At 48.6% G+C, this 26,263-nt stretch overlaps 1 protein-coding gene across 1 annotated transcript in view; it reads left to right on the top strand.

Annotated features, from left to right (window-relative positions):
* The window catches only part of Gfra1 (GDNF family receptor alpha 1), a 201,844-nt gene that overhangs the window by 172,143 nt on the left and 3,438 nt on the right, over nucleotides 1-26,263 (top strand). Inside the window, exons 7-9 of the mRNA XM_051146857.1 lie at nucleotides 760-869; nucleotides 3,725-3,859; nucleotides 7,133-7,317. Of these exons, the coding sequence (XP_051002814.1) occupies nucleotides 760-869; nucleotides 3,725-3,859; nucleotides 7,133-7,317 (430 nt within the window). The remainder of the gene's footprint in view (nucleotides 1-759; nucleotides 870-3,724; nucleotides 3,860-7,132; nucleotides 7,318-26,263) is intronic.

The following is a 26,263-nucleotide window of genomic DNA, read 5'->3' as shown; positions in this document are numbered from 1 at the left end:
AAGGCTCTAGGAATTATGGGAGCAGATGGGCTGTAGGATCCAATTTTGATGCCAGGAACATGTTTCTGTATAAAGTAAATATTTTCCCGCTGTGGATCTCCGGTGAGCGTGTGGAGAAGCGTATTTCCTAAAGATGCAAATAAGTCTAGTCAGAAATAAATATTGAATGGAAACTTCAAAGCCTCTAGGTTTCTCCAGTTACAGACCCCAAAGATTTCTGTCTAAACAAGCAACCTCACCCAGGTAGGTGGGGGCAGGGGGAGGGGCAGGGGCAAGGTTGATTTAAGGAAAGAATTACCCATATCCTGGTGCTCTCTGTGTATGGGGTGGGAGAGGGGGAGAGAAAGAGCATAAAGCAGCATACTGCCAAAGGAATTATTGTTGTGTCTGTCCAAGACTTAGTGGGTTTTTCCCCCTCTTCGTGTATATTTTGTATTTGTCATGGACGTAATATATCATGCATATTTCTGGGCTATGGGGTGACATTTCAGTACGTGCACATATGCAGCATGTAATGGTTTGGCTAATTAGAGTGTTCGTGTCTTTGTACTGTGAACACCCAAAATCCTCTACTCACTGAAGTGTCAGCAACCACAGTGGCCTCCTGTGCCTTGAAACATCAGAAGTTGCTCCTCAGGCCAGCCACACCCCTGAGCCTGCTCCAGGCTCCTCCGTGCACCCCTTCTCTCAGTTCAGAAGCCTGGGGTGTTTTCAGCGCATGACCTTCCCCTCCCCCCACCCCCACACTTTCTGTTGCAGATCTCGTCTTGCAGATTTTTTTACCAACTGCCAGCCAGAGTCAAGGTCTGTCAGCAACTGTCTTAAGGAGAACTACGCAGACTGCCTCCTGGCCTACTCAGGACTGATTGGTAAGACCCGCATGGGGGGATGGGGTGGGGTGAAGGGTGGGTGTGGGTGTGTGTGAGGGGTGGGGTGAGGGGGGCAGGAGAATCTGAAATACACGGCAGTGCGAGATGTCTGCACATAAATAAATTTCCTAGTGGACTGTACTGGGGGTTTGAAGAAAGCCTGGAGGGAGGGAGGGAGGGAGAAAGGGACGGAGGGAGAGAGAGAGAACGAGGAGATAGATTCTGGAGAAAGGAGAGTCTGGGATAATTAAGGGGCCGGAAGGCTACAGATTTTAAGGAAGTGAAACATCTCCTTGGGGAACCGGCCACAGGACAGAAGCAGAGCGAGGTTGGGTGTTTGGAAGGGGAGAGCAAATCAAAGTTAACTGAGTCGGGGACTGAAACGCCCTTTGAGAATGAACTCCCCAACACTGAGGAGCTTCTTGTCATTTGTCCTTCTTGGCCATTTGACTCCTGATGCACAGGGGATTGTTTAGATTTTTATTTTTCTCCTTGTAAATAACTTGGAAAAACCGAAACCGCATTTTCTAGTTTGGGGTGGCACTAGGTGAGCCATATGCTCAGGTATTTAAGAGAATAGTAAAATTAAACAGGACTCTTTGCGGGGGCGGGGGGGGGGAGATCTAGAAAGAGGAAGACTTCTATTTGGTGTAAGCAGAGCTGGCAGGGAGGAAAGCACTGTCCCCAGGCAGGTACCAGGGACAGCTGAAGCTGCTCCATCATGGTTGGCATTTGAGAAGGGATGCGCAGTGGGGCTGTGGAAGGTGAGAGAAGACACAGCTGCCACACAGCCCTGGCCCAGAGGCACCTCCCACCCAGGGAGGCTCCTGTAGGTCCCCAGCAGGGAGACCCTCCCACCTGGAGTGTGGCAGCACTGGCGGAGCAGCTCATCAGAGAAGATCTTCAGTGAGAGCCTTTGGCTTAAGTGAGCGAGTGCTTAATGCAAGGTTAGTCACTTCTGACTTTTTAAAAGGATGCCTGTGCTCCCACGCGGGGTGCCTTGAGTAATCTGTTACAGTTCCTCCAGGTAAGCACCCTCCCTAAGTTAGAACTGCAGAAACGTGTTCATGCTCTCAGTAATGAAGTTCTCAGTCTCCACCTGGAAGGATATATGAAATTAAGGACGTGGAGAAATAACAAAAGCAGTTAAGGCATATGCACTGTTTCAAAATTAAAAAAAAAAAAAAAAAAAAAAAAGTAAGTGAACGCAGGGATGCTCCCAGGAGACAATGCTGAGTCTCCACAGATGGAATCCCACTCCCAGATGTAATCACTGTTAGTACTTCAGCCCATGTCCTTCCAGGAGTTCACGCTCATTAACTCCCCTGCGAGCGGCCAAGGCGAGGCACTGCCAGCATTTCTATGAGCTCATTCCCAGGCTTGGCAAAGCCTTCTGTGCCTGAGGATGATGAAACAGAGGGAACAAATGTAGATGAAGTGTGCGGTGCAGGCCAAAGAGTATTTCTCTCCTGTGTCTGGATGTCTTCGCGTACATGTTTTCCTGAGTCACAACCCTTGTTCCTGGCTCTTCACGTGTCGGGGATCCACTGCGGCCTCTGGGGTGCAGTGGCGGTGACCTCCCCACTCTCTTACCCAGTGCCTGGTGAATCAGACTTCTCTGTGAGGTGCGGATGAAAATTGATTCTCATGCTAATAATGGGATGAGTTCAGAAACAAGTGGTAGAGCAGTAGGAAACCGGCAACACGCCCTTGACCTCCGAAGAGCTTCCCAAGACTTCTGCTCTGCGCTTGTAGCCCAACTCATCCTCTGGGTTTCTGACCACTTACTTCTTCTTTCCATGAAAGTAACTAAAAACAGAAAGCTCTTGGTGTTCGTGGGCATTGCCGGGTATGAGCCACCCAGGAGAAGACATTTGGGCTGTGTTAAATATAAATGCATTGTATAATTCTCCCAGTGGAGGACTCACCAGAAAACCACACGTCCATAAGCAGGAAGGCTCACTCTGCAGCGATTCTGTGGGAACTGCTGTGGATCCGTAGACAATGAGGGAGTTCCACCGGCTTTCTGTGTCCTTCCCTCCCTTATAGGTTTCTCCTCCTCCTCCTCCTCCTCCTCCTCCTCCTCCTCTTCTTCTTCTTCTTCTGCTAGAATCTCGTGTAGCCCACTGGCCTTAGACTCTCTTCCTATCTAAGGATGACCTCGAACTCTACTTCGACCTCCCAAGTGTTGGGATTACAGGCATGGCCCACCATGCCTGGCCTCTGTGAGGCTGTGGATTGTACAAGCGCCAGCAGCTGAGCTACACCTCAGCCTTATTTTCAAATCTTTCCACTGTGCGTGACTTTATGTAAATCAGCTGAGAGTCTGGGGGGGCGGTGAACGCCTCTCTGTTTACATTTGTAGACACTGAGAATGTGGGGGCCTCAATAGAGGCATCATCACTTCCCTGTGTTACTCTAAAGAAGCCGTTTGTTTCTGAGGAGACTGGATTAAGAGCCTTAAAGGAATTCTTAAGAAGTGTGTACCCAGAACACTCTGATTTGTGAAGATTAATGGCATTTTTCAGGAAAATGCAAGGGATTTGGCAGCACATAGATTCTTAGTTCTTGCCTTTTCCCTGACATCCATACCATTTGTGCAGGAAGAAAATCCAGCCCAAGGAGTTTGATTATGATTTTTAAAGTAAATGTAAAAAATCATTCTGCGTGGTCAAGATGAATTGCCATGAGAAGGCACCGCTTGACATAACTTCCCATCCAGTAGACACAGCGTTTTGCCAGTAGCCGTGGCATTACCCGCTGTCAGGCCAACATTTGTTCCCTTTTAGGCCACAGAAAAGTCTGTGTCAGCGCAGGAGGACAGCAGCAGCATGCCTTGTCTTTGTCTCTCGTAGGCACGGTCATGACCCCCAACTACATAGACTCCAACAGTCTCAGCGTGGCCCCCTGGTGCGACTGCAGCAACACTGGCAATGACCTGGAGGAATGCTTGAAATTTCTGCATTTTTTTAAGGACAATACGTGTCTCAGTAAGTCTTGAAGGAATAAGATGAATGCCCGTGCATACATGACTTCCTCTCAGAGCCAAAGCTCGCTGTGCTCCGTTCTCCCTCTGTCTCCCTCCCTTTCCTGATGGTTGGTGATGACTTTTGCTTCTTTTGGCACACTCAGTGACATGGCAGGGAGCCACTCAAGTGATGGATTGGGTGCTGCCAAGACTGTGATCCCAGAGGCCTGTGAGGACAAGAGATTCAAGTAGCTGAGGGTGCATGATGTAGGAAAGAGTGCCTCTCCCCACAGACCAAATTTTCATCTTGGCAGCCAATGGAGAGTCCACTCCCAGGTTCTGAAAAGCTGGTAGGGACATAAAATGTGAGAAGCTCAAACAAAGGGGATAGGACGGGCCTCTGAGGACTTGGCTGGGGAAATTAGAATGTTAAAATCAACAGCCCATTGCTCTGCCTCTGGATCTGTCTTGATTGGGGGAGTCTGGCCGTGCAGCGGGGACCCTCGGGATCTGGGTTTTCTTGGGAGTTGGGTCTTTGTGAGCAGGACACTCCTCTTTGGGATCAGGACTGTTCACTGCCGTGGCGTCCTTTAGACAATTTGGAGTCATGTTAGGCAAAGGGACAGGGACGTTGTATACCCATGTGCACCATGGGCATATGCCAGGGAAACTTAATATTGGGACAGCAGGTCTCTCTCACACATGGCTTCATGATGGCCAGGCATCCTCTGGATGACCTTCCAGTGGAAATACAACCCAGTGTTGTAAGTGGTACAGGGCTCATGCAGTTTCATTTTGTATACTCCACATGAGAACCTTACAGGATGCCAGTGTCATATCCACATGACAGCGGAGAAAGAGTCTAGCGTTCTTACAGACCCTGAGTGGTAGAGTTATGACCCAAAGCTTTGAACCTTGATTAGCCTCATGGCTCCCAAAGACCTGCTAGTAGCTGGTCTTGAAGGACCTGTTGTCAGGAGTATAATCCTGGACATCAGGGGTCAGGTCTGACTTCTTAGTGACAGATATTATGGTTCAGCCACACCCCTGAAGGACTTTGTCTTCAAGTGATAAATTCTGTACAATGCTCTGTGTTGACTGGTTTTAGAAGAATTAGCTAGAGATTTACTGACTGTATGGGAAAACATCTCATGGACATTTCACAAAAACAAACTTGCTTGATAGGTGCGTCAAACTATGCAGCCACAATGCCTTAGTTTGGTTCTCCCAAAAACAAAATGATCTTTTGAGTTCTTGGGTACCATTTGAACCCAGAAAATGAGCTAAAAATATGGAGGCATTTGCTAAAACATTGGGTGTACCTGCATGTTACAATTGGACCTTTTGTTTGGGATTTATTTTATGCATTTAAAAAAAACATCTTGTGCTCTTCTTGTTGAATACAAGTTTTAGCAAAAATAAAGCAATGGAAAATTTCGTCTTCAGAGAGAAATTAAAGTTGTCACTCTTTGGCAATGTTTTGGTAAAGGGGAGAATAGTCTTATTGATGACTTTTTAAATAAAAACAAATGCCAAGGCAGCCAAAGGCTTTCATAGTCATCAGATTTATCCTGGTTTGGATGGGCTGCAAATTCAGTGCCTTACAGAGGGACCTGAAGTAGAAGCCGTTACACTTCCTTGAATGTGACTCCTGTGTGGAAACCTCACTCTACTTCCTTGTGGTTAGGCCAGGCTTCTCGAGCTCCCTTGTCATGAACACAGCTGCAGTCGTTGTTGGTTACAGTTTGGGACTGGAAAGTGGTCATTTTAAAGCCGGGTGCATGGCAGATAGGTATGTCGGGAAGAGAGAAGATTCTGGCATTTGGCGTCACCCGTGATTTGGTTGCTGTCACTGCTGTTCAAGACCTTACACTTAGTATGTGGAGCCACACCTCACACCTGGGATTTAGTAGGTACCTAGGGAACATTGTAGTGAATGAGCAAGAGAAAAACTGAACTCAAAGGGGTGAGGTTGACACACCTGGGAAGGCAAGGATGCTCTTCACAAAGCACAGCTCCGTCTTGGGCCTCTTTGTCTAAGAAGGAAACGTGGGACTCTGTGTTGTTCTTCTCCGGAGGTCCCTGAAGGAGCCTGGTCTACAGGTTTGCCTTCCTCGACAGTCTGTGCGGCACCAAACCACTGAGTCTAGTTAGAAGCACGAAGCTGTATCGTTTGCAAGCCATCTCTCAGAGAACCCCCCACCCCAAATGTGGAGCCATGGAAAAGCAGCTTCCAATTGTGCTAAACTTGAAGGGTGACAACTTTAAAACCAAGTGTCACGTCTGAAGGAAAGATTAGGGTTTGGCTATTCTGTCTTTCATATCGAAAAGTGCCAAGTGAGCATCATGTATTCGCCGTTTGCACTTTCAGGTCCCAAATGAAGGAGTTTGGTTTCTTATACAATGAATATGAAATAAAAAAATTCCTAAATCCAGGGCAAATCCCCAAAGACCTGATTAAAAACTGTTTTTTTATTCATTTTAGGACGGGAACAACACACAACCAATTTACTCTTGCCATAAAAACAATCTAATCCCATGAAATTATAATAAGCTTTGAAAGTTTCACGTTTCAAACTTTTCATTTACTCAGGGTTTGCCTATCTAATTATGCAGATTTTGTTTGGAAGACTGGAAGCAGAAAGGAGAAAAATAATCATACTAAAATTTTCAGTAGATATGAGTGAGGTCTGGGGCAGATTTTTCTTCTAGAGAAACTGGCTGAATTCTCTTGCCAAGTGAGTGTGAGTGTTAGCATTGCTTTAGCTCCAGGCTATAGAAAATGCCACTGGTTAACTTCCATTCCATATAGAGTCCTAACACAGTGTAGGGATTTTCCTTTTTCCTGGAAAATGACGCGACTGTGGTGCCACTTCTGAGTCTGAGGATGTCTTTCAACAGGCTGACAGTAAGTTCTTGGTGTGTTCATGGTATAGTAAGTTTCTGGCTCAGTATTTAATGAGTGCATTGATTATTGAGCACCTAATCCAAGACATTGGTTCTCAGCACCAGTAAGGTGTGTGTGTGTGTGTGTGTGTGTGTGTGTGTGTGTGTGTGTGACACACACACACACAGAGAGAGAGAGAGAGAGAGAGAGAGAGATTGGTTTGATGGGTTGGGTGGTGGGGAGTGGGGGATGAGGGCATGGGTCGGGGGATGGGTGGATTGATTTGTTCTGAGACATCCAGTGTGCTAGATCCAGAATTGCTCCTGTGCCTCCTTTGCTGTATACATCCTACCTGCTATAGTTGCTGTTTGCCTCTGAATCGGAATTTACTTTTTTGTTTTGCTGTAGAGAATGCAATTCAAGCCTTTGGCAATGGCTCAGATGTGACGGTGTGGCAGCCAGCCCTCGCAGTACAGACTACCACTGCCACCACTACCACTGCCTTCCGGGTGAAGAACAAGCCTCTGGGGCCAGCAGGGTCGTCTGAGAATGAAATCCCCACACACGTTTTACCACCATGTGCAAATTTGCAGGTGAGAGGAGGGTCTGGGTTTCCTGTGGCGACAGCTTCTGGGAAGAGGCATACTCACTGTCTGAGAGGCATCGCTCAGAGGTGAATTGTTTTCAAAAACCATCTTTGCATGTACACATGTATTCATACATGCCATGTGGGAGCCCGTGTGTTAAACCCAGCTTGTGTAAACCGGGCTGTTTGTGAGCCTCGGTGATTATCTCTGCACTGGGATTACAGATCCCGGCTACTGTCCAGCTTTACACAGGTGCTGGGAATCTGCATGCGGGTCTTCACGTATGTACGGTGACCAGGCAATCAGTGCTTTACCCACTGAGCCGTCTCTCCAGCCCAGAATTGCATCTGGGAGTTGAGGTGTCTCCGAGTGAAGAGAACGGTGACCATGGAACTGACTGCTACTTACTGAGGACGTGACTTTGGTCAAGGCTCTGTGAAATGACGGGTCTGGGCAGATGCGCCACTAAGATATTTTTTGGCCGGGGGGTGGGGGGGGGGGTGGGGGGGGGCTGGGGAAGGTAGGGGGTGGTGCATGGTAGAGTTGAGCTGGAGATATGATTTTGTGTCTTTGGTAAAGCAACAATGTATCGAAAGAGGGAGTTCAAACCTAGCACCGGCTTCTTCACTGTCTCTGAAGGTAAACCAGAGGCGGCCTTACTAGCAGCTGTGTAGAGTCTCGGAAACACTAGTTATTTGCAAGGCCAAAAGGTGCTTTTCCAGAGTATGAGGAGCTGATACAGCTCCATGGGAACCTTGTGTGTGCCCAGAGCCCAGCAAAAATGTCCAGGAAAGTTCTCAAAGGCCAACTCAGGTGTGTCTGAGCAGAAGAAGCAAATGTGAGCATGGCAGTTTCCCACCTCAGTCCGAGGGAGGACTCGGTGTGGCGTTCTGTTGAGTTCCATGGAAGTGAGTACTCAGCTGTCAGCGAGGCCTTAGCTCCTGGGAGGTTTTCGGGGTTCTGTGCAGTTCGGGTGTGCCCCGATGGCCGAAGGGAAAGGGTAACGTGCTGGGCTGGCTCTTGCGTCAGAGGACATAGACTTCAGGAAGATGATGGTTATATTCAAGTCTGCAGAGCTGGTGGGTCACAGAAGCGGTGCTGGGAATCCAAGAATGTCACCTGTTCACGGTTGTTCCCATACGCTGAGGAAAAGGTAACCACGCTGGCTTCTGCCATCGGCTGTGTTGGGGAAAGTAGTGTTAGTCTGTTTGCTGTAGTTTTGATTGTTATTGGGTCTCAGATATCCCTGAGTGACCTTGAACTTGCTATGTAGGTAAGGTTGACCTCGAACTTGCTATGTAGCTAAGGTTGGCCTTGAACTTCTGGTCCTCCTTTCTCTGCTTCCAGAGTGCTGGGGTTATAGACATGTGTACCATGCCTCCTTTATGCAGAGCTGAATTGAGCCCTGTGTGTTACTTTTAAGCACTGTGATGGGACCCCATTCTCACCACTTCCCTGGCAGCGGTCACCCTCTCTGGAGCCCTCGGAAGAAGCCGCCTTCATTCACGAGGGCTGTGGTCCAGAAAGTGTTGGGCAGTTTGCCCATCTGCTTTGTATGGCATCACCCTATGCTCAGTGCCCTTCATCTGAGCTTTGGTCTCTGTCTCCTGGTCCTTCCGGGTTCCAACTCCAACATACAGTGTCAGACAATTCACTCACACCAGATAGCAGGGAGAAATCGGGTCACACAGCTCAACATCAGGCCCGGTGTTCTTTGGGTTTCTGAGATGCTTTTGAGCCCTTGCTATCTCCAGATGAGAAGGCGAGCCTGTGCTTCAGCAGGACCCACTCTTCTGCGCACACTGAGGACCCACACCGTTCTGCCCACACTGAGATACACAAAGGGCGATGCCACCTAGGCCCGTTACTGTTTTCTCTGACCTAAAGACCGCATAGACATGAGCACTCAAATGCTAAAACAGAAATTCAACTCTCAGGTGCAGCTTGCCCACAGTATGCAAGATCAGATGAGGTAACTAGGTGACATCCCAGATTAATCACCGGAAACCACGCCATTCTTCCTTCCATGAGTGGGGAAGACTCTGTTCGCCATAAAATGTGTCCTCTGCCTTCCGGTTCCTCGTCCTATCCCTGCTCCTGGCTTGGGGGTCTTGTGATGGACGTCTCACCTCCAACGCAGATATGCCCAGCCAACCCTCCCTGCCAGCAGGACTCTGTGTACCACTGCACAGTTGCCCTGGCAACGCTGAGGCGCACATCAGCTTCTTTCTCCCCAGAAACCATGCCTTCCCACGCTCTGTGTTAGCATGGGAGCTCTGCTTCGTAAGCAGATGGACAAAGGTAAAAATTCAAGTGTGATGTCTTATCTCAGGGCTGAGGAAATTGTGGATTGGCTAGGACTGAGGGCAGACATACTTCTCTGCCTTGTGATGGATGCACAGAGGAGTTGAATGGTGTCTGGCGTCTGGGAGAGGAGGCCTGTGGTTTCATGGAGCCGGTCTTTACACCTGAGACACAGACGAGGGTGTTAGCACGCGTGGTCTTGGCGCTAATCTTGTCTTTGTCCCCTGAGCATGAGTAGTGCCTCGCTGTGAGAGTTCAGTCAGTGGGGTGGAATGGACGCTCCGGAGTGACTCGCAAAACTGACCATCTCAGCGGATCCCTAGTCAGCCACCTCACCTGATTCCTCTGTTACAAAGACGAGTGGTGCTGCTTGGCCTTGCTCTGGGTTGGGGGTCTGAGGTGGGCTAAAGAGCACTGGTGTGAGACAGAGCTAGCACATTTCATAATTCCAAGGCTATGTGCCCTCTGTCCTCCTTCTCCTCAGAGCACCCCCGAGGGGCAGACATTGCAGGCGTGCTTAGAGAACTGAGAGCACAGTGACTTCACCCCAAGACCAGCGTGTCTTTCCCAGCGTGTCTTTTCCAGCATGTCTTTTCCAGCGTGTCTTTTTGCCTCATTTTGTGATACTTGGACAACGAAGTCCTACTGCGTTAGGAATGGAGAGTGAGAGGAAGGGAAGGGCAGGAAAGAAGGCAGCGGGAGCTGCCCTGCTGAAGGTCAGCACAGGAAGGAAGTGGCAGATATACAGCCCGCCCTCCTCCCTGGGCTGCCTCTGGCTCAGGGTGCGGAGGGCTGCAGGATTGCCAGAGAAAGCTTTGTGGCTTGACGGCTTCTTTAGGGTGACCTACATGAAGAATGGCTGAAAGATAATTTGAGGCCATAGATTGGGGGTTGATGACAGTGCCAAGTGAAGGGCTTTCACCCTGAGAACATGGCCCCCCTCTGGCTGATTTAGGGCTCTCTCAGCGCAAGGCTCCCAGGGCTGTAGATGAATTCCATTCACCAGGGGCCTAGAAATATCCCTGGATGGCGTTTGTCCCTGCTGGCTGCCTGTGTCATGACTCAGAAGAGAACGGACTTAAACCAACATGGGACCCATTGGTCACAGATCTGGAGCCGGTCAGAGACTTTGGCAGCCTTAAAGTTCACTTCCCTTGAGAAGTGCCCTCTCATAATATTTTTAGATACACAATGACATAAGAAGGCTCTTGGGGACCGAAGAATCTGTCCTAACACTGGAGCTATACTCTTTCTCTCAAAAAAGTCTGCCTAAAAGTGTCATTATCAGCAAACCAACAGCAGAGCCTCCTGGGGAATGGGTGGCTCTGGGCCTGGAGACCACGGGCTCATGGGTGGCGGCTGTGGAAGGGTCTGCTTTAACATTTTTTGATTGATTAGTATAAAATGTCAAGGAAATGTCCAAGTGCTGGGCCCCCCGAGGTGGTAAAATACTGGGTTTGGGGTAACCTGCCAGGCTCCCGTGTCAGGAGTAATTGGCAGTCACATTAGTAACAAGCATGACGCAAGCTGTGCTATTGTTGGCCTATCTCTCTGACTTGTACGGAATGGTCACACGAGAAACAAAGAAATCTTAATAATTCTACCAGTTACTTCATCATCTGTGTGCTTGAGTGGCCTGGCCGCTGCAAACACGTGCAGCCTTTGAACCAAAAGAGTGTATTTGTCGCTTAAAAGTAAACACCTCCGGGGGTTGTCAGTGGAGAGTCTTCTGTGTGGAATCACTGTGCGCTGCTTAGCTCCAGCACCCCAGTGAGGACCCTTGATACAGTGTCTGCTCACGTCGAGGATCCAGGTCTAGTTAAAGCAGTGCCGCACTGAGCATCGGGATGGGGGCGGGGGGGTCGGCTCCCAGGATTACTAAAAGCTGGAGGAAAAGGGTCTCTCACACTGTACAACAGGGTGACCTTAAATTTGTGTCACTCTGCCTACCTTAGCCATCCAAATGCTGGGATTTTTAGATATGAGTAACCATACCTTAATCAGTTTCGGTTTGTGTGCAGTCTTGTATGCATGCCTGTTGTGAGGGTGTGAGTGTACATGTGTGAGTGTGCGTGTGTGGGTCGGGGGGTCATGTGCCATTCCTCAGGAAGCCATCCATCATTATCTGAAACAGTAAGTCTCTTCACCTGGAACTTCGAGATTAAGTGTGGCTGGTGGGTCAGTGAGCCACAGGAGAGGCTTGCCTGTTTTCTGTCTCCCTAGTGCTGGAATTACAAGTGGGCGGCTGCTTCTTTGAGTGTCAGGGTTCATGTGGCATTGTGTTTTACCCATCGGGAAACAAGGTTCTGTTTTGTTTTAATTTTCTCCTAGGGTTGATTGGGTAGATGTTGCAGGCTGACTGTGCCGGAGGCTGGTCACTGCAGCCTTCGGCCTGGGCTCTGGGCCTGGGCTTGTGATACAGCAGGTCAGAGAGCACAGCCTTGTTCCATATCTAGCAGGGTAGCAGTAGGCAGTCGGCAACGGTGCAAGTAACCAATTTAACTTTCTATGAGCCAAATAAAACTGGGCGTGAGACATGGAAAGCCATCCAGTGTTCATCTAGGATTTGGGTCCCCTCCCTGTATCCTTGAGACCAGCATTCTGGGGGAAGGGGGATCAGCAGTGTAGGGGTCTAGGTTGTGAAAGATGTGATCCCTGCCCAAATCAGCAGTGCAGAGTCAGCTCCCCTGCTGCCCCTGCGCCCTGAAATAGGTCTACCCACCAGGAGTCTCTCCAGTTCTAAGTGGCTCTCAGCAGGTACAGTCAGCTTCTCCTTCGCGCTCAAGAAGAGTGAGGTGCACAGAGAGGCTGTGGAATCTGAAGCCAGTCCACACCTCCCGGTCTCCCTGCACAGCCTGGACTCCCTTCTAGTCCGGCTTTCACTGTAGGCTGAACTTTCGTAGGAGGCCCCTTAGGGCCAGGAGAATTGGAGGCATGGTGGGAATACGGTCAACTTACCTCCTCCATATATTACGCTTGAGAATATTGAATATGATCTCTATTTAGAAGGCTTCCCCCTCCCTCCCTCCCTCCTCTGCTTCAGTGCCTCATGGTTTCCACACAAAGTCCATTTTGCTCCAGATAGGGCCACGCCAGTCTAGAACTGATGTTGAACCTTCCCAGCAGGAAGGTGATTATCCAGAGCTGCTAACTACCCAGGGCTCTGCTGGTTGTGACCAAGCACAAATTTTTAAGTGTCGAGTTTTGAAAGGAAAGCTGCCAGTGGGTGTTCTGTAAATCATTTGTGCCGGCAGACTGACCCCATTATGTCAGCTAATCCTGGAAATACAGGAGGTAAATTTAAATCTTCGAGCATGAAGCACTTAATCAATATTCTAAATGTTTTTCTTGCAATTTATGCTTGCAGAGCAATGGGGTGCTTTGGCGTCCCGTTAATCTTCCATTGGTGAAGAGACAAGAGACACTCCTGAGAGAAGCCAGGGTGCTGGGGTTTTGCTGGTGAGAAGGCAACCCTAGGGCAGAGAGGAGGGTGGCTCCTCCCACTCTGTCTGGAGCAGGAGTTACTCCATTGCTTGCTTCCCCCTGGGGTCAGCCCCAGGCACTTCTATGCCTTCCTTCTAAGTATGCTGGGCAGCCAAGGAGTGACCCTGCTGGGAGGAGTCAGACCTGTGGAGTTAGTGAGGATGCTGGCTCCGCCTCCCTATTATTTCATGTCACGAAGCGTGTTCCTTAACCTCTCTGAATTTCTGCTGTCAGACACAATCCATGTTTTGAGATTTTTTGTTTTTATTAAGGAACAGGGCAAGTGTGCACAGGGCCAGCCAACCCTTCGGCACGTGGAGAGTGGCTGTACTCCCATCATGGTGTGTGCAGTGCCTTAGGATGGCTTGGATGCTGAAGCTGCAAAGGAGAATCTGTTCCAAAGATGCCGGAGGAGGCAACAGAGCAAAGCGAACTCTGAAGCGCTTAAGGTTGTGTTTTCTGACTTCGTTAGAAGGTTTTGAACTAAATGCCATCAGACAGTCAGGACTGAACTAAATGCCATCAGACAGTCCGGACTGAACTAAATGCCATCAGACAGTCCGGACTGAGGGATAGCATGTTCTTTGTATTCCAGGCCAGGAAAGGAATAGAAGCCCAAAACGGAAAGGCCCAGGCCTTTCTTCAGAGATTAGAACTGCTCCAGATTCCACCTTGGTACCTAGATAATTTTCTTGGGAGCTGTGTCCTAACAGTCTGCTCACTGGAGCTACAGTGTCAGTTAGAACCACTCCAGCATGGTTAGGAGAGTGGGTCTGTCTGCCAAGAGCCTCGCTGTAACTTCTCGCCAATGTCTCGCCAATGTTGACATGATTGTTAGCAGCAAATATTCTTAGTTGTAGAAAAGATGGTATCTGGGAACCAGCCTCGTCTCTCCGATTCACAGACCAGGACTGGAGCTGTTCCTGTACCTATGCGCCCCTGATCACAGTCTGGGATTAGGATTTATTATCTTTATAACCTCATTCATAAAATGTCATCCTCCACAAGCTCCTAATAGCACGTGTGAAATCAGGTGTTCAGTGTAGTGGTGCCTGCTTGTGATCCCAGCTCTGGAAAAGCAGAAAGAGATAGATCCCTGGGGCCTTCTGGTCAACCAGCCTGGTCTACTTGTTGAGGTCTGGGCCAGTGAGGGACCTTGTCTCAAAAAGAAAGCAGATGACAGCTTGAGGAACAGCACACAAGACCGACCTCTGTCCTCTACATGAATACGCACATGAATGAATGTTCACCTTCACACACAAGTCCACTCACACCCCCCTAACACATGCACATACATGTGCACACAAGTATATTAAAATTAGAGTGGAGCCAAACTTAAATCCCTTCATCCTCCTATGGCTTGGGGTTGGTAAGACAGAGTCCATACAGAGTGGCCAGGAGGTCAGTACTGCTATTCTCTCTGTTTTTCACACAAGAACAAAGAACAGGTAGCATTAAATCGACATCTCCTGTTGCCTTCAATGTGCCTGTCCCGTGTTACCTAAATCAGAGGACTTTGAACATTTGGCTTCCCGCTAACATTATTCATCACTGTAGATTAAATCAGTCCCTAAATTCTTGTTGAACATCTGGCAGATTGAAGTGTCAGTACGGCTCATAAACTAGCATAAAGAAAAGTAACGATGACGGTTCCGATGCCAACCAGTGTACCGCAGCACAGCTGAATCTCAACACTACAGCCGGGAGCTGTTGTCAGACCACAGACCCATCAAGGCTGGGCTCTCCTCCCATATGTGGTCTGACCAGCCAGTTACAGATTCAGACATTTGCAAGAAGGTTCTGGTCACTAGAATGACTCATGGGATGCAGCAAAGCGCTGTACTTGACAGCTTTGTTGTAAAGGGGTCCGAGTCAGGGTAGCCAAATAAGGGTATGCATGAGGTACCATCAGAGAAGATGTCAGTCAGGGAGTCACGTGGGTGCCCCCCACCCCCGGGCACTGGGCGCGTCCCATTCTCTGGTCACATGAGTGTGCTTACCACTCAGGAAGCTCCATGGAGCCAAGTGGCTGATGTTTCTGTTGGAATTGCATTGAGTAGGCGTAGGAACTGAGCCATTCTCTCTCTCTCTCTCTCTCTCTCTCTCTCTCTCTCTCTCTCTCTCTCTCTCTCTCTCTCTCTCTCTCTCTCACACACACACACACACACACACACACACACACACACACACACACAATCACTGAACATAACCGTCAGCCCTCCTCAGATGTTCTCTTGGAGTCTGGTCAGTCTGAACTGCCTTGGCTCAAAGCTCTAACCCTAGAACCCACAGTTGGCTTTCCTGGTGACCAGCCTCCATCCCGAAGTAGCTCAGGGCCACACACTCAGATACAATCCATGGGGCTGATGAGTAAAGACAGGGTCAAGAATCCTCTCAGAATTAAGGAACAAGGCCAATCAAATCTTTTCCTAGGCCAAAATACCATATCAGAGTGGATTATTTTAAGATGGGGGTTGCAGGCTTAGAGACATGCTGCCAAAGTTTTATAAGGAACTGGAGTTGAAAGGAGGCTGGGCTCCCCTCAGTGTCTTCCAGACGTGACAACCAGAGCAAGTTACTAGTGAGGTGGCCAAGACGGTAGAAGAGCCTCCTGGGGTATTAATAGGACCCACTGTATTCTGTCTCTATGCCTTGCTCAGAGCTATGATAACCTCTGACTTTTAAGCTGTGCAAGTCCCTATTGGGTGTAAGTGGCTTCAGGGAGCTGTTAACACTAAGAAACACTTGGCTGCTTTCATCCCAAACTTACTATAAATGAACTGCTTTCCAGGGCGCCAAGCATTGCTTTCAGTTCTGATTTTCAGGGCCTTTCTGTGGTGACCTGTGCAGCTTTGTACGTATAGACAGTATAGATGGGAGGAGATGAGACCATGTCACAGCTTAGAGTCCTGTACTCTATAGGAGATCCGGCATTTGCTGACGACGACCTGCATGTCCCCAGGGCAATCTGAGGAATTCCATTCAAAATCATTTAGGGACCTCAAAGCTGGGATAGCCAGTTCTCCTGGGTGAAGCTTACTCAGTGTTGGTACTCTGGGTATTTTGGCCTGAATAATCGTTGTGAGGGATGTCCTGGGCATTGTGGGATATTTAGTACCACTCTGAAAGCACCTTTGCCCCATTATGGCAACCTAACATTTCCCAAGACTTGCCAGAGAGCCCCTTGCAGGATAAAAGTAAACTTTGCCTAGACTCACTACCCAATGAGAAGACCACCTTGAAGCCCTCTTGCCCCTTCCCTGTGTGGTAAGGATCCTTCCTTGTGTAACAAGAGTGAAACCGGGGACTGCGGCTGCGCGTCCTAGTCTATTTGAGAGGTTGTAACAAAGCTCCAGCAGTGGGGGTTAAGCAGCAGAAATTGATTGTTCATGCTTCAAGCAGAGGCGGTTGAATTCCCGGTGAAGGGGTTCTTCTGCGATGGCTTCCTTGCTGTTTTCTTGTGAGAAAGGCGTAAGTGCCACTGTTGCTGTCGCTGAAGGCACCAGGGGTACAGCGGGGAACTGGAGAAGGGAAACCTCCAGCCCCTATCACCACCAAAAACCCACATGTGGACATTGTGGTTTTCCCAAAACAGAATTTTGCCTCCAAGTTAACAATTGCTGCTGCCACCACAGGTGAGGCCAGTCTTAGACTTGAGCTCTTAACTCTCAGGGACGTGCAGGGGTCTGTAGCCCTCTAGAACCTCACTGTCTCTTTATTCTAAGTGATGTGTGTGACACTGCAGCACACTGAGTGCCCTGCAAGGGACATCTCAAAGGAGACTTTGGACATAGGACACTGGGTGACAGGGCTGGTATCAAACCAAAGTATGACAGACTAGGGGACAAGAGTTTCAGAAGGATTGGCTGCGAGGATTCTAAAGCCTCCGGGCAGCATTGAGTCTTAGTAAAGTTCTTGATTCCTGGACACAGAAGGCCTTTTGTTTAAGACATCCTTGGGGATACACAGTATCAGTGGCATTGGGGTCTTGCAGTTCCCTTTGCTGTGACAAAACAGCTGACAAGAGGCCAGCTAAGGAGGGAAGGCTTTGTTTTCAGGTGGACAAGAAGCAGTCCCCCGTGGAGAGGGGAGCATAGCATCAGGAACTCGAGGCCACTGGTCACACTACATCCACAGCCAAGAACTGGACAATGATGAGCGTTAGTGTTCGGCCCACTGTATACTAAGTCAGCCTCAGCCCACAGAGTTGGTGCTACCCACAGTTAGGGGGACTCTGCCCCCCTTAGTCAGCCTCATCTAGATGAGTCCTCAGAGACATGCCCAGGATCTGACCGAGGGAGATGATCCCTCACGGGGACCCAGAGGTCTGTCCCCTTTGTAAACCCGAGACACACTGGGTTTCTATCTTTGGGGGCTTTTCTGCCATTACTGTGTAACGCAGGGTGCGTTCCATGTCTCAGAGTTATGTTTGTCCTGTTTGAAAAAAACTATTGGGTATCCTCCACACTGCCCGCGCACAATGCTCCTGTGCCCAGAGTGAGGTTATTTCCCTGGTCTGGGAGCTGTGACATGATGCTGACTAACACATGGATGCAATGTCCTATTCCTTTACTCCCCAGAGGCCTCATGGCAGAGTTGTGGACCAGGTTGCCGAGTGGTTCCAGTACTTAGCTGGTGGGCCCAGGTCCTCGCAGCATGGAGGCTGCAGGGGAGGTTGGATTGGATCCTCCTCTTTGCACGTGCTAGAAGAGGAGCTCCTGGGAACCTGCATCCCCGAGTCAACCCACACTGGCCCTGGGAGGAAAGAGGCTGCCATAAAAATGCTTTCTGGAATAACTGCTTATTGAGTGTTTTCAGACTCCTTGAACCAAGAGAGAGTTTGATTCAGAACTCAAACTGGGCAGCACTCCATTAAGGCTGCTGCACTAGCCAAGAGAGCCTAAATGCCGACTCACTTGTATGTACAGACTCACATGGCTGAGGAAGCAGGCAGGCTGTAACCAACTCCCCTAATCAGGAACCGCCTCTTGGGGCCAGGCTTCCCAGTAGGGGCCTACACATACCCCCCACCTGCATATTAACTTGTGACTAACTTGTGCAGATGTCTCAGTAACTAAGCAATTGGAATACAAAGAAGAAGGAAGGAAGGAGAAAGAGGTGATGTTATGGGATGGTATTAAGGACAAAATTACTGTCATACCAATCCTTGCCTAAAATCTCAGGGGTCCTACCTACTAAGTGTCACCTGTGAGGCCTTTCCACTCTGACGCTCTGATTCCTGGCTGGCCAGTGGTTGAAGGGACATTGAAAGATGCACCTGTGTGGACGACATGCTATCCCAGCCAGCCTGCAGATCAGGTGTTGGGCTGCCTCCAGGCAGCAACTGTTATCAGATCGTGGGCTTGTAAAAACTTAATTCAGGTAACAATTTCCTCGTGATTGGCGTGTTGGCATTGTAGCAGGCTTAGGTGCAGCATATTGCTAGAATACATAATGCTGTAATTTAAGATTATTTTATCAGCAGTAAAGGGTTTTGTAATTCATTTAAAAAGTTGTAAATGGGCTCGAGCATCTTCAGTATAGTTAATAATACAGCATTTTATGGCTGGCTGTAAAATTTCAGATTACAGTTTTTGCAATTGTGCAATTCTATTTTATAGTTTAATAATTGTTCAAATGAAGGAGAATGTAAAGTTCCTTAAAGCCAATTTAATGACTTAGAAAAATAGCTTTTATCAAAATCTATTGCACACCTTTAATGAACCCAGATGTCCCCCTTTGAACAGAGACCTATTTTTCTCAACTAGGCACCTTCCCAATTAAGCAGTTTTTCTTCCCCCTCCCCTCTTTTATCCCTAATCTCCTGCAAATAGAATAAAACTATTTGTTGAGTGAGCTCAGAGGGAAGAGAACCAGCCAGGCCAAAGAGCCTCAGCTGAACAGGCAATAAATTGCTTCTCTCTTTCAGAAGTATTTTCCTTTTCACGGACATCTCCTTGATGACAGAGTCTCAACTCCAGTTCCTAAGTCTAACAGAGACCCTTATTAACACTTGTGGGTAGCTTGCTCTGTAAAGCGGGCAGCAAAAATGGGAGCCTTGCATTTTAATAATTTAATTATATGTTATCATTATGAGTCATAAAATGTTAGCATGCAGCATTGAGGAGAAGGCGCCATCTCATTTTGTCATTGAAACAGTAGTGTCTGTCACTGTATCTTTGAAATGTGCCATTGGACAACCAGCATCAACACAGCAAGTAACTCCAGGCCAGGTCCACAGACAGGGTTGTGTGGCACAGGCCGTTCAGGGATGCAGTAGCAGGGCCCTGTTGGACTGACTGTATATCATAGAAATGGCACTTGTGGCAGGGCTCTTTCCTCTCTGGGCTACAGTCAAGGGACCTGAGGCACTAGTTCGTTACTGCTTGGTTTTATAATGGGGTTAGATGGCTGTGCTTCCTTATCCTGTGGCCATAGGGTGAGTTCAGGCAAGACTTCCATTCATTTTCCTGAAGACTGAAATGCACTTTAAAGTCTGCCGCATGTGGCTGTTTTGCCCGCAGGTTAGCCTGTGCACTGTGTGCTTGAAGCGCCTGTGGAGGTGTGACCTCCTGGTACTGGAGTTCACAGGTGGGTATGAGCCTCCATATGGCTGTTAGGGATCCTGTTTGGATCCGCTAGAATGTCCCTGAGCAAGCTCTCCTGTCCCTGAAATGCATCTTAAGCTAATTTCCCTCAAGCAACAAAACACGGCAGGAGCGTGCTGAGGGCTGGCAGAGGCTCGTGCAGACAAGAGGGGGATGGTCACTCTCCAGGTGATAGCGTGTTGGAGTTACCCTTGGGCAGATGGTGCTGCAGAGGGCTATGATGGCGTCAGAGAGCCCCACAGACGGAGAGGAGGAGTCTCTTGACCCCTGATCTTGGGATTTGTCATCTTTCCTGTGGGCATGGAGAGCCCCGCTGCCTGGACAGTTGGGGCGATTGCACAGATCAAACCCTTCCCACCCCAGGGAGGGGTTCGGTCACAGTTCCATATTGCTGAATGGCCCCTTGTTGACTGTGAGCCAGGAGGAGCCTGTGCGGATGGGAGCATCTGTTCCCTGTAGAAGTGGGCGTTGGGTTGAACCCCCTGTTTGTGTTCACTGCATCGTCTGCTTAGCACGTTTAAAACCACCTATCTCAAAACCTGAGCTGAGCTCTGAAGACTAGCCCCACCCCCACCCCTGCCTTGTCGCTACATTCAGGAAAGGGCTATTAGTCTACCTGGGCCTGTGTCCCAGAGGGCAGCGTGGCCAAAGCCCATCAGAAGGACAGTAATTTAGCCTCGGACAATTGCTTAACCCAATTGCTGGGTAATAAACATGCTTAATAAAAAGGAACAGGATGTCTGCCGTATCTTGAATATAAATATGCTCTCTTGTTCTGGGTAGCCTACGAGAATACCTCTGAGCACACTTAGATCGCATACTATAAATAAATCCAATTTCTTGAATTCCCTACTGACCTTTTATCCATAGGACTTCTAACCAACCGTGCCTCCCTGAATAACAGGCTCCACAGTGCTGGAACCATGGGACCCACTGTGGAGAAATCTGCTGTGAACCTCTGCCTCCCCCTCCCACTTCCTCTCTTATTTCAGGCCCTAGAGGAGCCATATTACGGAGGATGGTATCTAGTGGGGAAACTTGGAAATTGGGCACTGACAGATGTTTAGGGAGTTTTCCCTCCCAAACGGCTATCCTTCTGTCTGCCACTCAAATTCTGCCCCTCAAATTCTAGGGGCGTCAGAGATGATGCGAGGCAGCTACGTCACCGTCCCTTAAGAGAGCGAAAGCTACTCAGTCCGTCCTGACCTTTGGCTTCTCACAGCAGCCTTGCTGCAAGCATTGCTCCTGGGGTTGGCACTCAGGACCAGGACGTCTCTTTCAAGCCTTGCTCCCGTCTGCGTTAGCTCTGTCCATGTTGCTGCGGGACTAGTCGTCTTTGCGCCTGTAGAAATTGCCCTCGTCTGGCAGCAGAAAACTAAGATCTACTTCTACGGTTTCACATAAGGATTATGGGAACTAAGGGGCAGGGGTCTGATCTAGAGCCGTATTCGAGGGCCCTGAGGTCTGAGAAAGTGTGTTCAGATTTCTGTGTGGCCCCTCTGAGCCCCCGTGTCTAACCTGTGCCAAGCGGGGCTACCCTCCTACAGCAGATAGTTGGTAAAAGGGAAGTAGAGTCTCAGGAAGATTCTTAGCAGTAGGAACAATTACAGTTATCAGTTTTCGGCTACTTGGTTTTCCTGTGTTTTCTGGAATATTTTTTGATTTACTTTATTTATCAATCTATCATTTATCTTGCAGCACTAAGCATATGCCGTCTTCTAAGTAGAAAGTGAACCAAAGTGCCTGTTTGGTCTTGAGACTGTAGATATTTTTTTTAATTTATTTATTTTATTTGCATTGGCATTTTGTCCACGGGTATGTCTGTGAGAGGGTGTCGGATCCTCTGAAACTGGAGTTAAAGACAGTTGTGAGCTGCCACGTGGGTGCTGGGAATTGAACTCGGGGCCTCTGAAGGAGCAGCCAGTGCTTTTAACTGCTGGGCCATTTCTCAAGCCCAGTAGATATTTTTTAATTATTTTTTTGTATCAAACCCTAGTTACCATCATAAGTCATAAGGCCATTATGGGTCTGCACTCAGCTAAACATAAATGCACCAGAGAGTGAGAGGCTTAATAAATACCGGCTGATGTGATGAGACTGCGCGTCCGGTGGGACAGGCTGCTGCGCTCTTGATGGAGGATGGCTAGGAATCCTTGCCACTGCTCTTACGGATTTGCATTTCCAGCTGCAGATGTTTAGAAGTAGATGTTTTACTACAGGGCCGTCCCTCCTTGCTTTGTGCCACGGGGTCAGAATGTTTGCAGCACAGAGCACCTCCTTCCCTGAGCAGACACCCCCAAACCAAAATGCCTTTCACACATTGCTTAGCATTGCTGTTAATTGGGCATCATTTTCTAAACTGCTGCTCATAATTGCTTCTTGTCTGAATATTTTACTAATCAAGCAAGCTAACGATGAATGGAAACACACAGTTCTGTGGTGTATTTTGCAACCCGTGTTTGCCCCAACATGGGGAAAAGCAAAAAACAGACATCTCGAGATGACTGTGTGGAATCGTAAAACCAAGCAGAGAGCTCAGCGGCGGCGTCCTGTTGCGCTCCAGGCCACAGCCTGCACATTGCTTCTCGCCGTCCTGCCATTAGGGTTGAATTACAGCAGCGGCCTTTGAGCATTCTCTCATGTGTGGGAGACTGATGGCCAGGCCTAGGGGATGGCATAGCTAACGGGGAGTGTTGACATGTCTTCCTGGATCTATGTCTGTTTTGTGTCTCCTTCATGGCATCCATTTTTAAAATCTTAAGGATGATCATGAACCACCAGCTCTTTCATATAATACTCATGGAAGCTAAATGAACCTCAGAGTTCGCATTTTTCTATTATTCTATTTTAATAATAGTAATAGTAATAATAGTCCTATCTCAGTCCAAGACTGTCCAGAGACCAAAGAGAGCCTCATACAAGTCTTACTTCCTTTTAGTATGCCTCATCTAAATACAGTCCTACTGAGTGAGGACCCTTTGCCTTCTAAGTGAGAGCCTTTGGCTGATGCGTAGGCAACAGGGACGTGTGTTCTGAGGCAGGAGGAGGTCAAGGCGAACGCGCAGTCTGCAGTAGGAATTCTAAGCATGACCGTAGTCAGCCCTTTCAGAGGTGGCTCCCGGTCCACCTCGGCTCTCTTCTCTGTCCCTTCCCTCTTCCTGATGGAACTCGGAGGAAGTGGGTCCCTTCCCTGCTGAGCACAGGCTCTAGAAGACAGATGGCCAGGCCCAGAGCCTCTGAGCAGGCCTCACATATGTGTTCACTTGCTTTGCAAAGCTGACGACGTTACTGCGAATTATTCAAGCTAGTGGCCGCAAGCAGTTGTTACCAAGTTAGTAGGGAGGGTAAGTTTCAAAGTAGACAGGGGAGAAAGGCTGGCCAATCACTTGTGACCAGATTGGCAATTTAAAAAACCTCTCCAGTTCTCCCAAAAGCCAAGAGCAAAAATCCACCGAAAAGCCGCAGAGTGTGGAAGGCTTGGGAACACACCGCAGCAGCTCACAACAGCTTCGCTGGGATTCCCCCGTCGGTGGCGGCTTCTTCCTTCTATTTTCTCTCTACCTTCAGAAGTTAGTTTGGGCAGATGCAGATCAGTTACACTGTAGACTCGTTGCACAGCAAGTATGAGCTATAACTGAGCATCGTCAGGTGAATCTGTGATTCAGGTGCCAGGGAAGAGCTGGCCTGTGTGGCAGGTTACCTGCTCGGTTTCCCTTGGGATTAGGCATGCACCCATATCCCTTGGACACCAAATACACATATTTAAACTGAGAAGCAAGTGGCTTCAAGTCCTGGCCTTTCGCCTGTGGACTACTTCAGCCAGAGTCCCAATTTATGCCGCAGAAGAGGCTCCTATGCTAATGAGCTGGTATTGACAATTGTGATAGATGGCAGCCAGGAACTTAGTGAGAGCAAAGTTGATTGTGTTTTACAGCCTATGTATTTCTCTGTTTATTGCTTGTATTCTGCCATTAAGCAAACAGGTTCCTAATGTAGCAAATCTCTCTAATCAGTAAAGTGAGAGAGAAAAGAGCCAGAGCACATTAATTATGACTCTGTGGCTATAGCCAGGCCAGTCTGTTGCTATTGGATTGGGCAGCTTCTTCTGGTTTTATTTCCTGGAGTTAGAGCAGAGAGTGAACGGCTTTTCTCCTGCATGGAGGAGAACAGAGAAATGTTCCATGCCCTGCTGGCTGACAGATGCCTAAAAACCCGAGATTAAACTCTGGCTTCTCCACAGAAATGGAGTCCTGGGGCAGCAAAGGCCAGGCTCTGCGTGGATGCACTTTTAAGTCTCCAATTCCACAAACAGACCAGGCATGCTGCTCACAAACCTTAGCTGTCCCCAGAGTCCCGAGAGCCTGCTGTGGGCAGAAGCAGGTGGGGACTCCACTGCCAGCTGTAGATTACACGTGTGCCTGCGTGTGCCGCACTGGAGTGCTGTTGGCACAAAGGCTTGCTTTCCAAATGCTGATGCCTGAGGTAGAAGGCAGAGAGGCTGCTCTGACTCCAGGTACCAGAGGTTAACGGCATCTAATGCATTTATTAACCCTCTGGTGCCAGGGACTGGTGAGGTCTGGCCTCCAATTATAGAGCCCTGGAAATTCTATTACATGACATGGTTGGACTTCCTGATTACCACCAGGGATGATTTCCTAACAGCTGCTGGAGAGACGAAGTTTATGGAGACTGCAAAGGGCAAGTTTCTGTGGCTTTCTAGAACGTAGGGGAGGCGTTTGAAGCATATGTTTGCCTTATTTTATGCTTGGAATGAAAACTGAGGTACTGTGTCCGGGTGGCGGCATTTCCCGCAAAGCAGCCAGGAGTCTTGCCCCCCAAACCACAGGGCCAGGAATTAACTGGTAGGAAACACACTTTCATAAAACGCATTAAACAATTCACATTTCAGCCTACTGTAATAGTTGTTCAAATTAACTGTTAGAAAAACACAGTAGACTTCCCTTTCCTTCTTGTTTTTAAAGACATACTGTTCTTTAAAGCCAGTGGCCACTGGGTCAGTGTGTCCATGTAGGTGTGGGCTGCCTGGGCTCTGAGTCAGGTGACTCTCTGTTCCATCACTATCAGATATCGGGGGGCCACGGAGACCCCCACACCCTGTGTCAGGATATCTTTATGGAGCCCTTGGCTTTGCCAGTTGGCACTTTGGTGACAGCAGCCGCGGTTCCACTTTTGAGCTTGTTTTACTCTCTGCAAAATGTCAGAAGGTGTGTGTGTGTGTGTGTGTGATGTATCTGTGTGTGTGTCTGTGTGCATGCTTGTGTGTAGTATGTATCTGTCTGTGTGTGTGTGTGATGTATCTGTGTGTGTGTCTGTGTGCATGCTTGTATGTAGTATGTATCTGTGTGTGTGTCTGTGTGCATGCTTGTATGTAGTATGTATCTGTGTGTGTGTGTGTGTGTGCATGCTTGTATGTAGTATGTATCTGTGTGTGTGTGTGCATGCTTGTGTGTAGTATGTATCTGTGTGTGTGTGTGCATGCTTGTATGTAGTATGTATCTGTGTGTGTGTGTGCATGCTTGTGTGTAGTATGTATCTGTGTGTGTGTCTGTGTGCATGCTTGTATGTAGTATGTATCTGTGTGTGTGTCTGTGTGCATGCTTGTATGTAGTATGTATCTGTGTGTGTGTGTGTGTGCATGCTTGTATGTAGTATGTATCTGTGTGTGTGTGCATGCTTGTGTGTAGTATGTATCTGTGTGTGTGTGTCTGTGTGCATGCTTGTGTGTAGTATGTATCTGTGTGTGTGTCTGTGTGCATGCTTGTGTGTAGTATGTATCTGTGTGTGTGTGTGTGTGTGTGCATGCTTGTGTGTAGTATGTATCTGTGTGTGTGTGTGAGAATGTATGTAATTCCCTTGATTCCATCTCAGTTTTTAGCAAGTAACACAAGGCTGCAGTGCCCTGTAATTTTGTTTGAATTTATCAAAACTGACTAGCAAGGCTGATTGTTTAATGATGGTTTTTAGAAACATACAGTATGAAAATCTTCAAAACATAGAAAGGACGGGTTCTTTGGGCTTATAAGTGGGTTTGTGACCCAGCTTTTCATAAGGAGACGCTAGGTCTGCAGTGGTATGTTTCTGATGCTGGTGGTCACTGGGCATCGTGCTGAACACAAGAGTAAACATGTGATCGGCCGCGGTGCACATGTGTAAGGCCGGCTCTGCCCCTCTGCCTGCTGACCACATACAGCATGGGTACACTAGACGATGCTTGGACTGTGGCCTGGACTCTGTGGCCTGCATCTCATCAGGTGAGGGGCTTAAAAACATCTCACATGTGTGTGCAGTCCTTTGATTTCAGTGCTCAAGTGCTCAAGTGCCATCTGTCTTCACCTTCTGGCTAGTGCCACATACCTTACAGTGTCCCCTGCTAGGTTCCAGGAGAGCCTGGAAGACTACTGTGTTGACCCTCCTCTGGGGTTGTGGTGACATCCCCAGTACCAGATCTCTCCACAGGAAGCTAAGTGCTTTCTGGCAGCAGGGTTTAGAGCCTGCCTTGGCCTGTGGACAGCCAAGGGAAGGCTGCCACGGGAATC

Source organism: Acomys russatus, chromosome 5 (genome assembly GCF_903995435.1).
Source record: "Acomys russatus chromosome 5, mAcoRus1.1, whole genome shotgun sequence".
Taxonomy (NCBI): domain Eukaryota; kingdom Metazoa; phylum Chordata; class Mammalia; order Rodentia; family Muridae; genus Acomys; species Acomys russatus.
The sequence above is the reverse complement of the archived record's forward strand: the minus strand, read 5'-3'. Positions and strand labels throughout refer to the sequence as shown.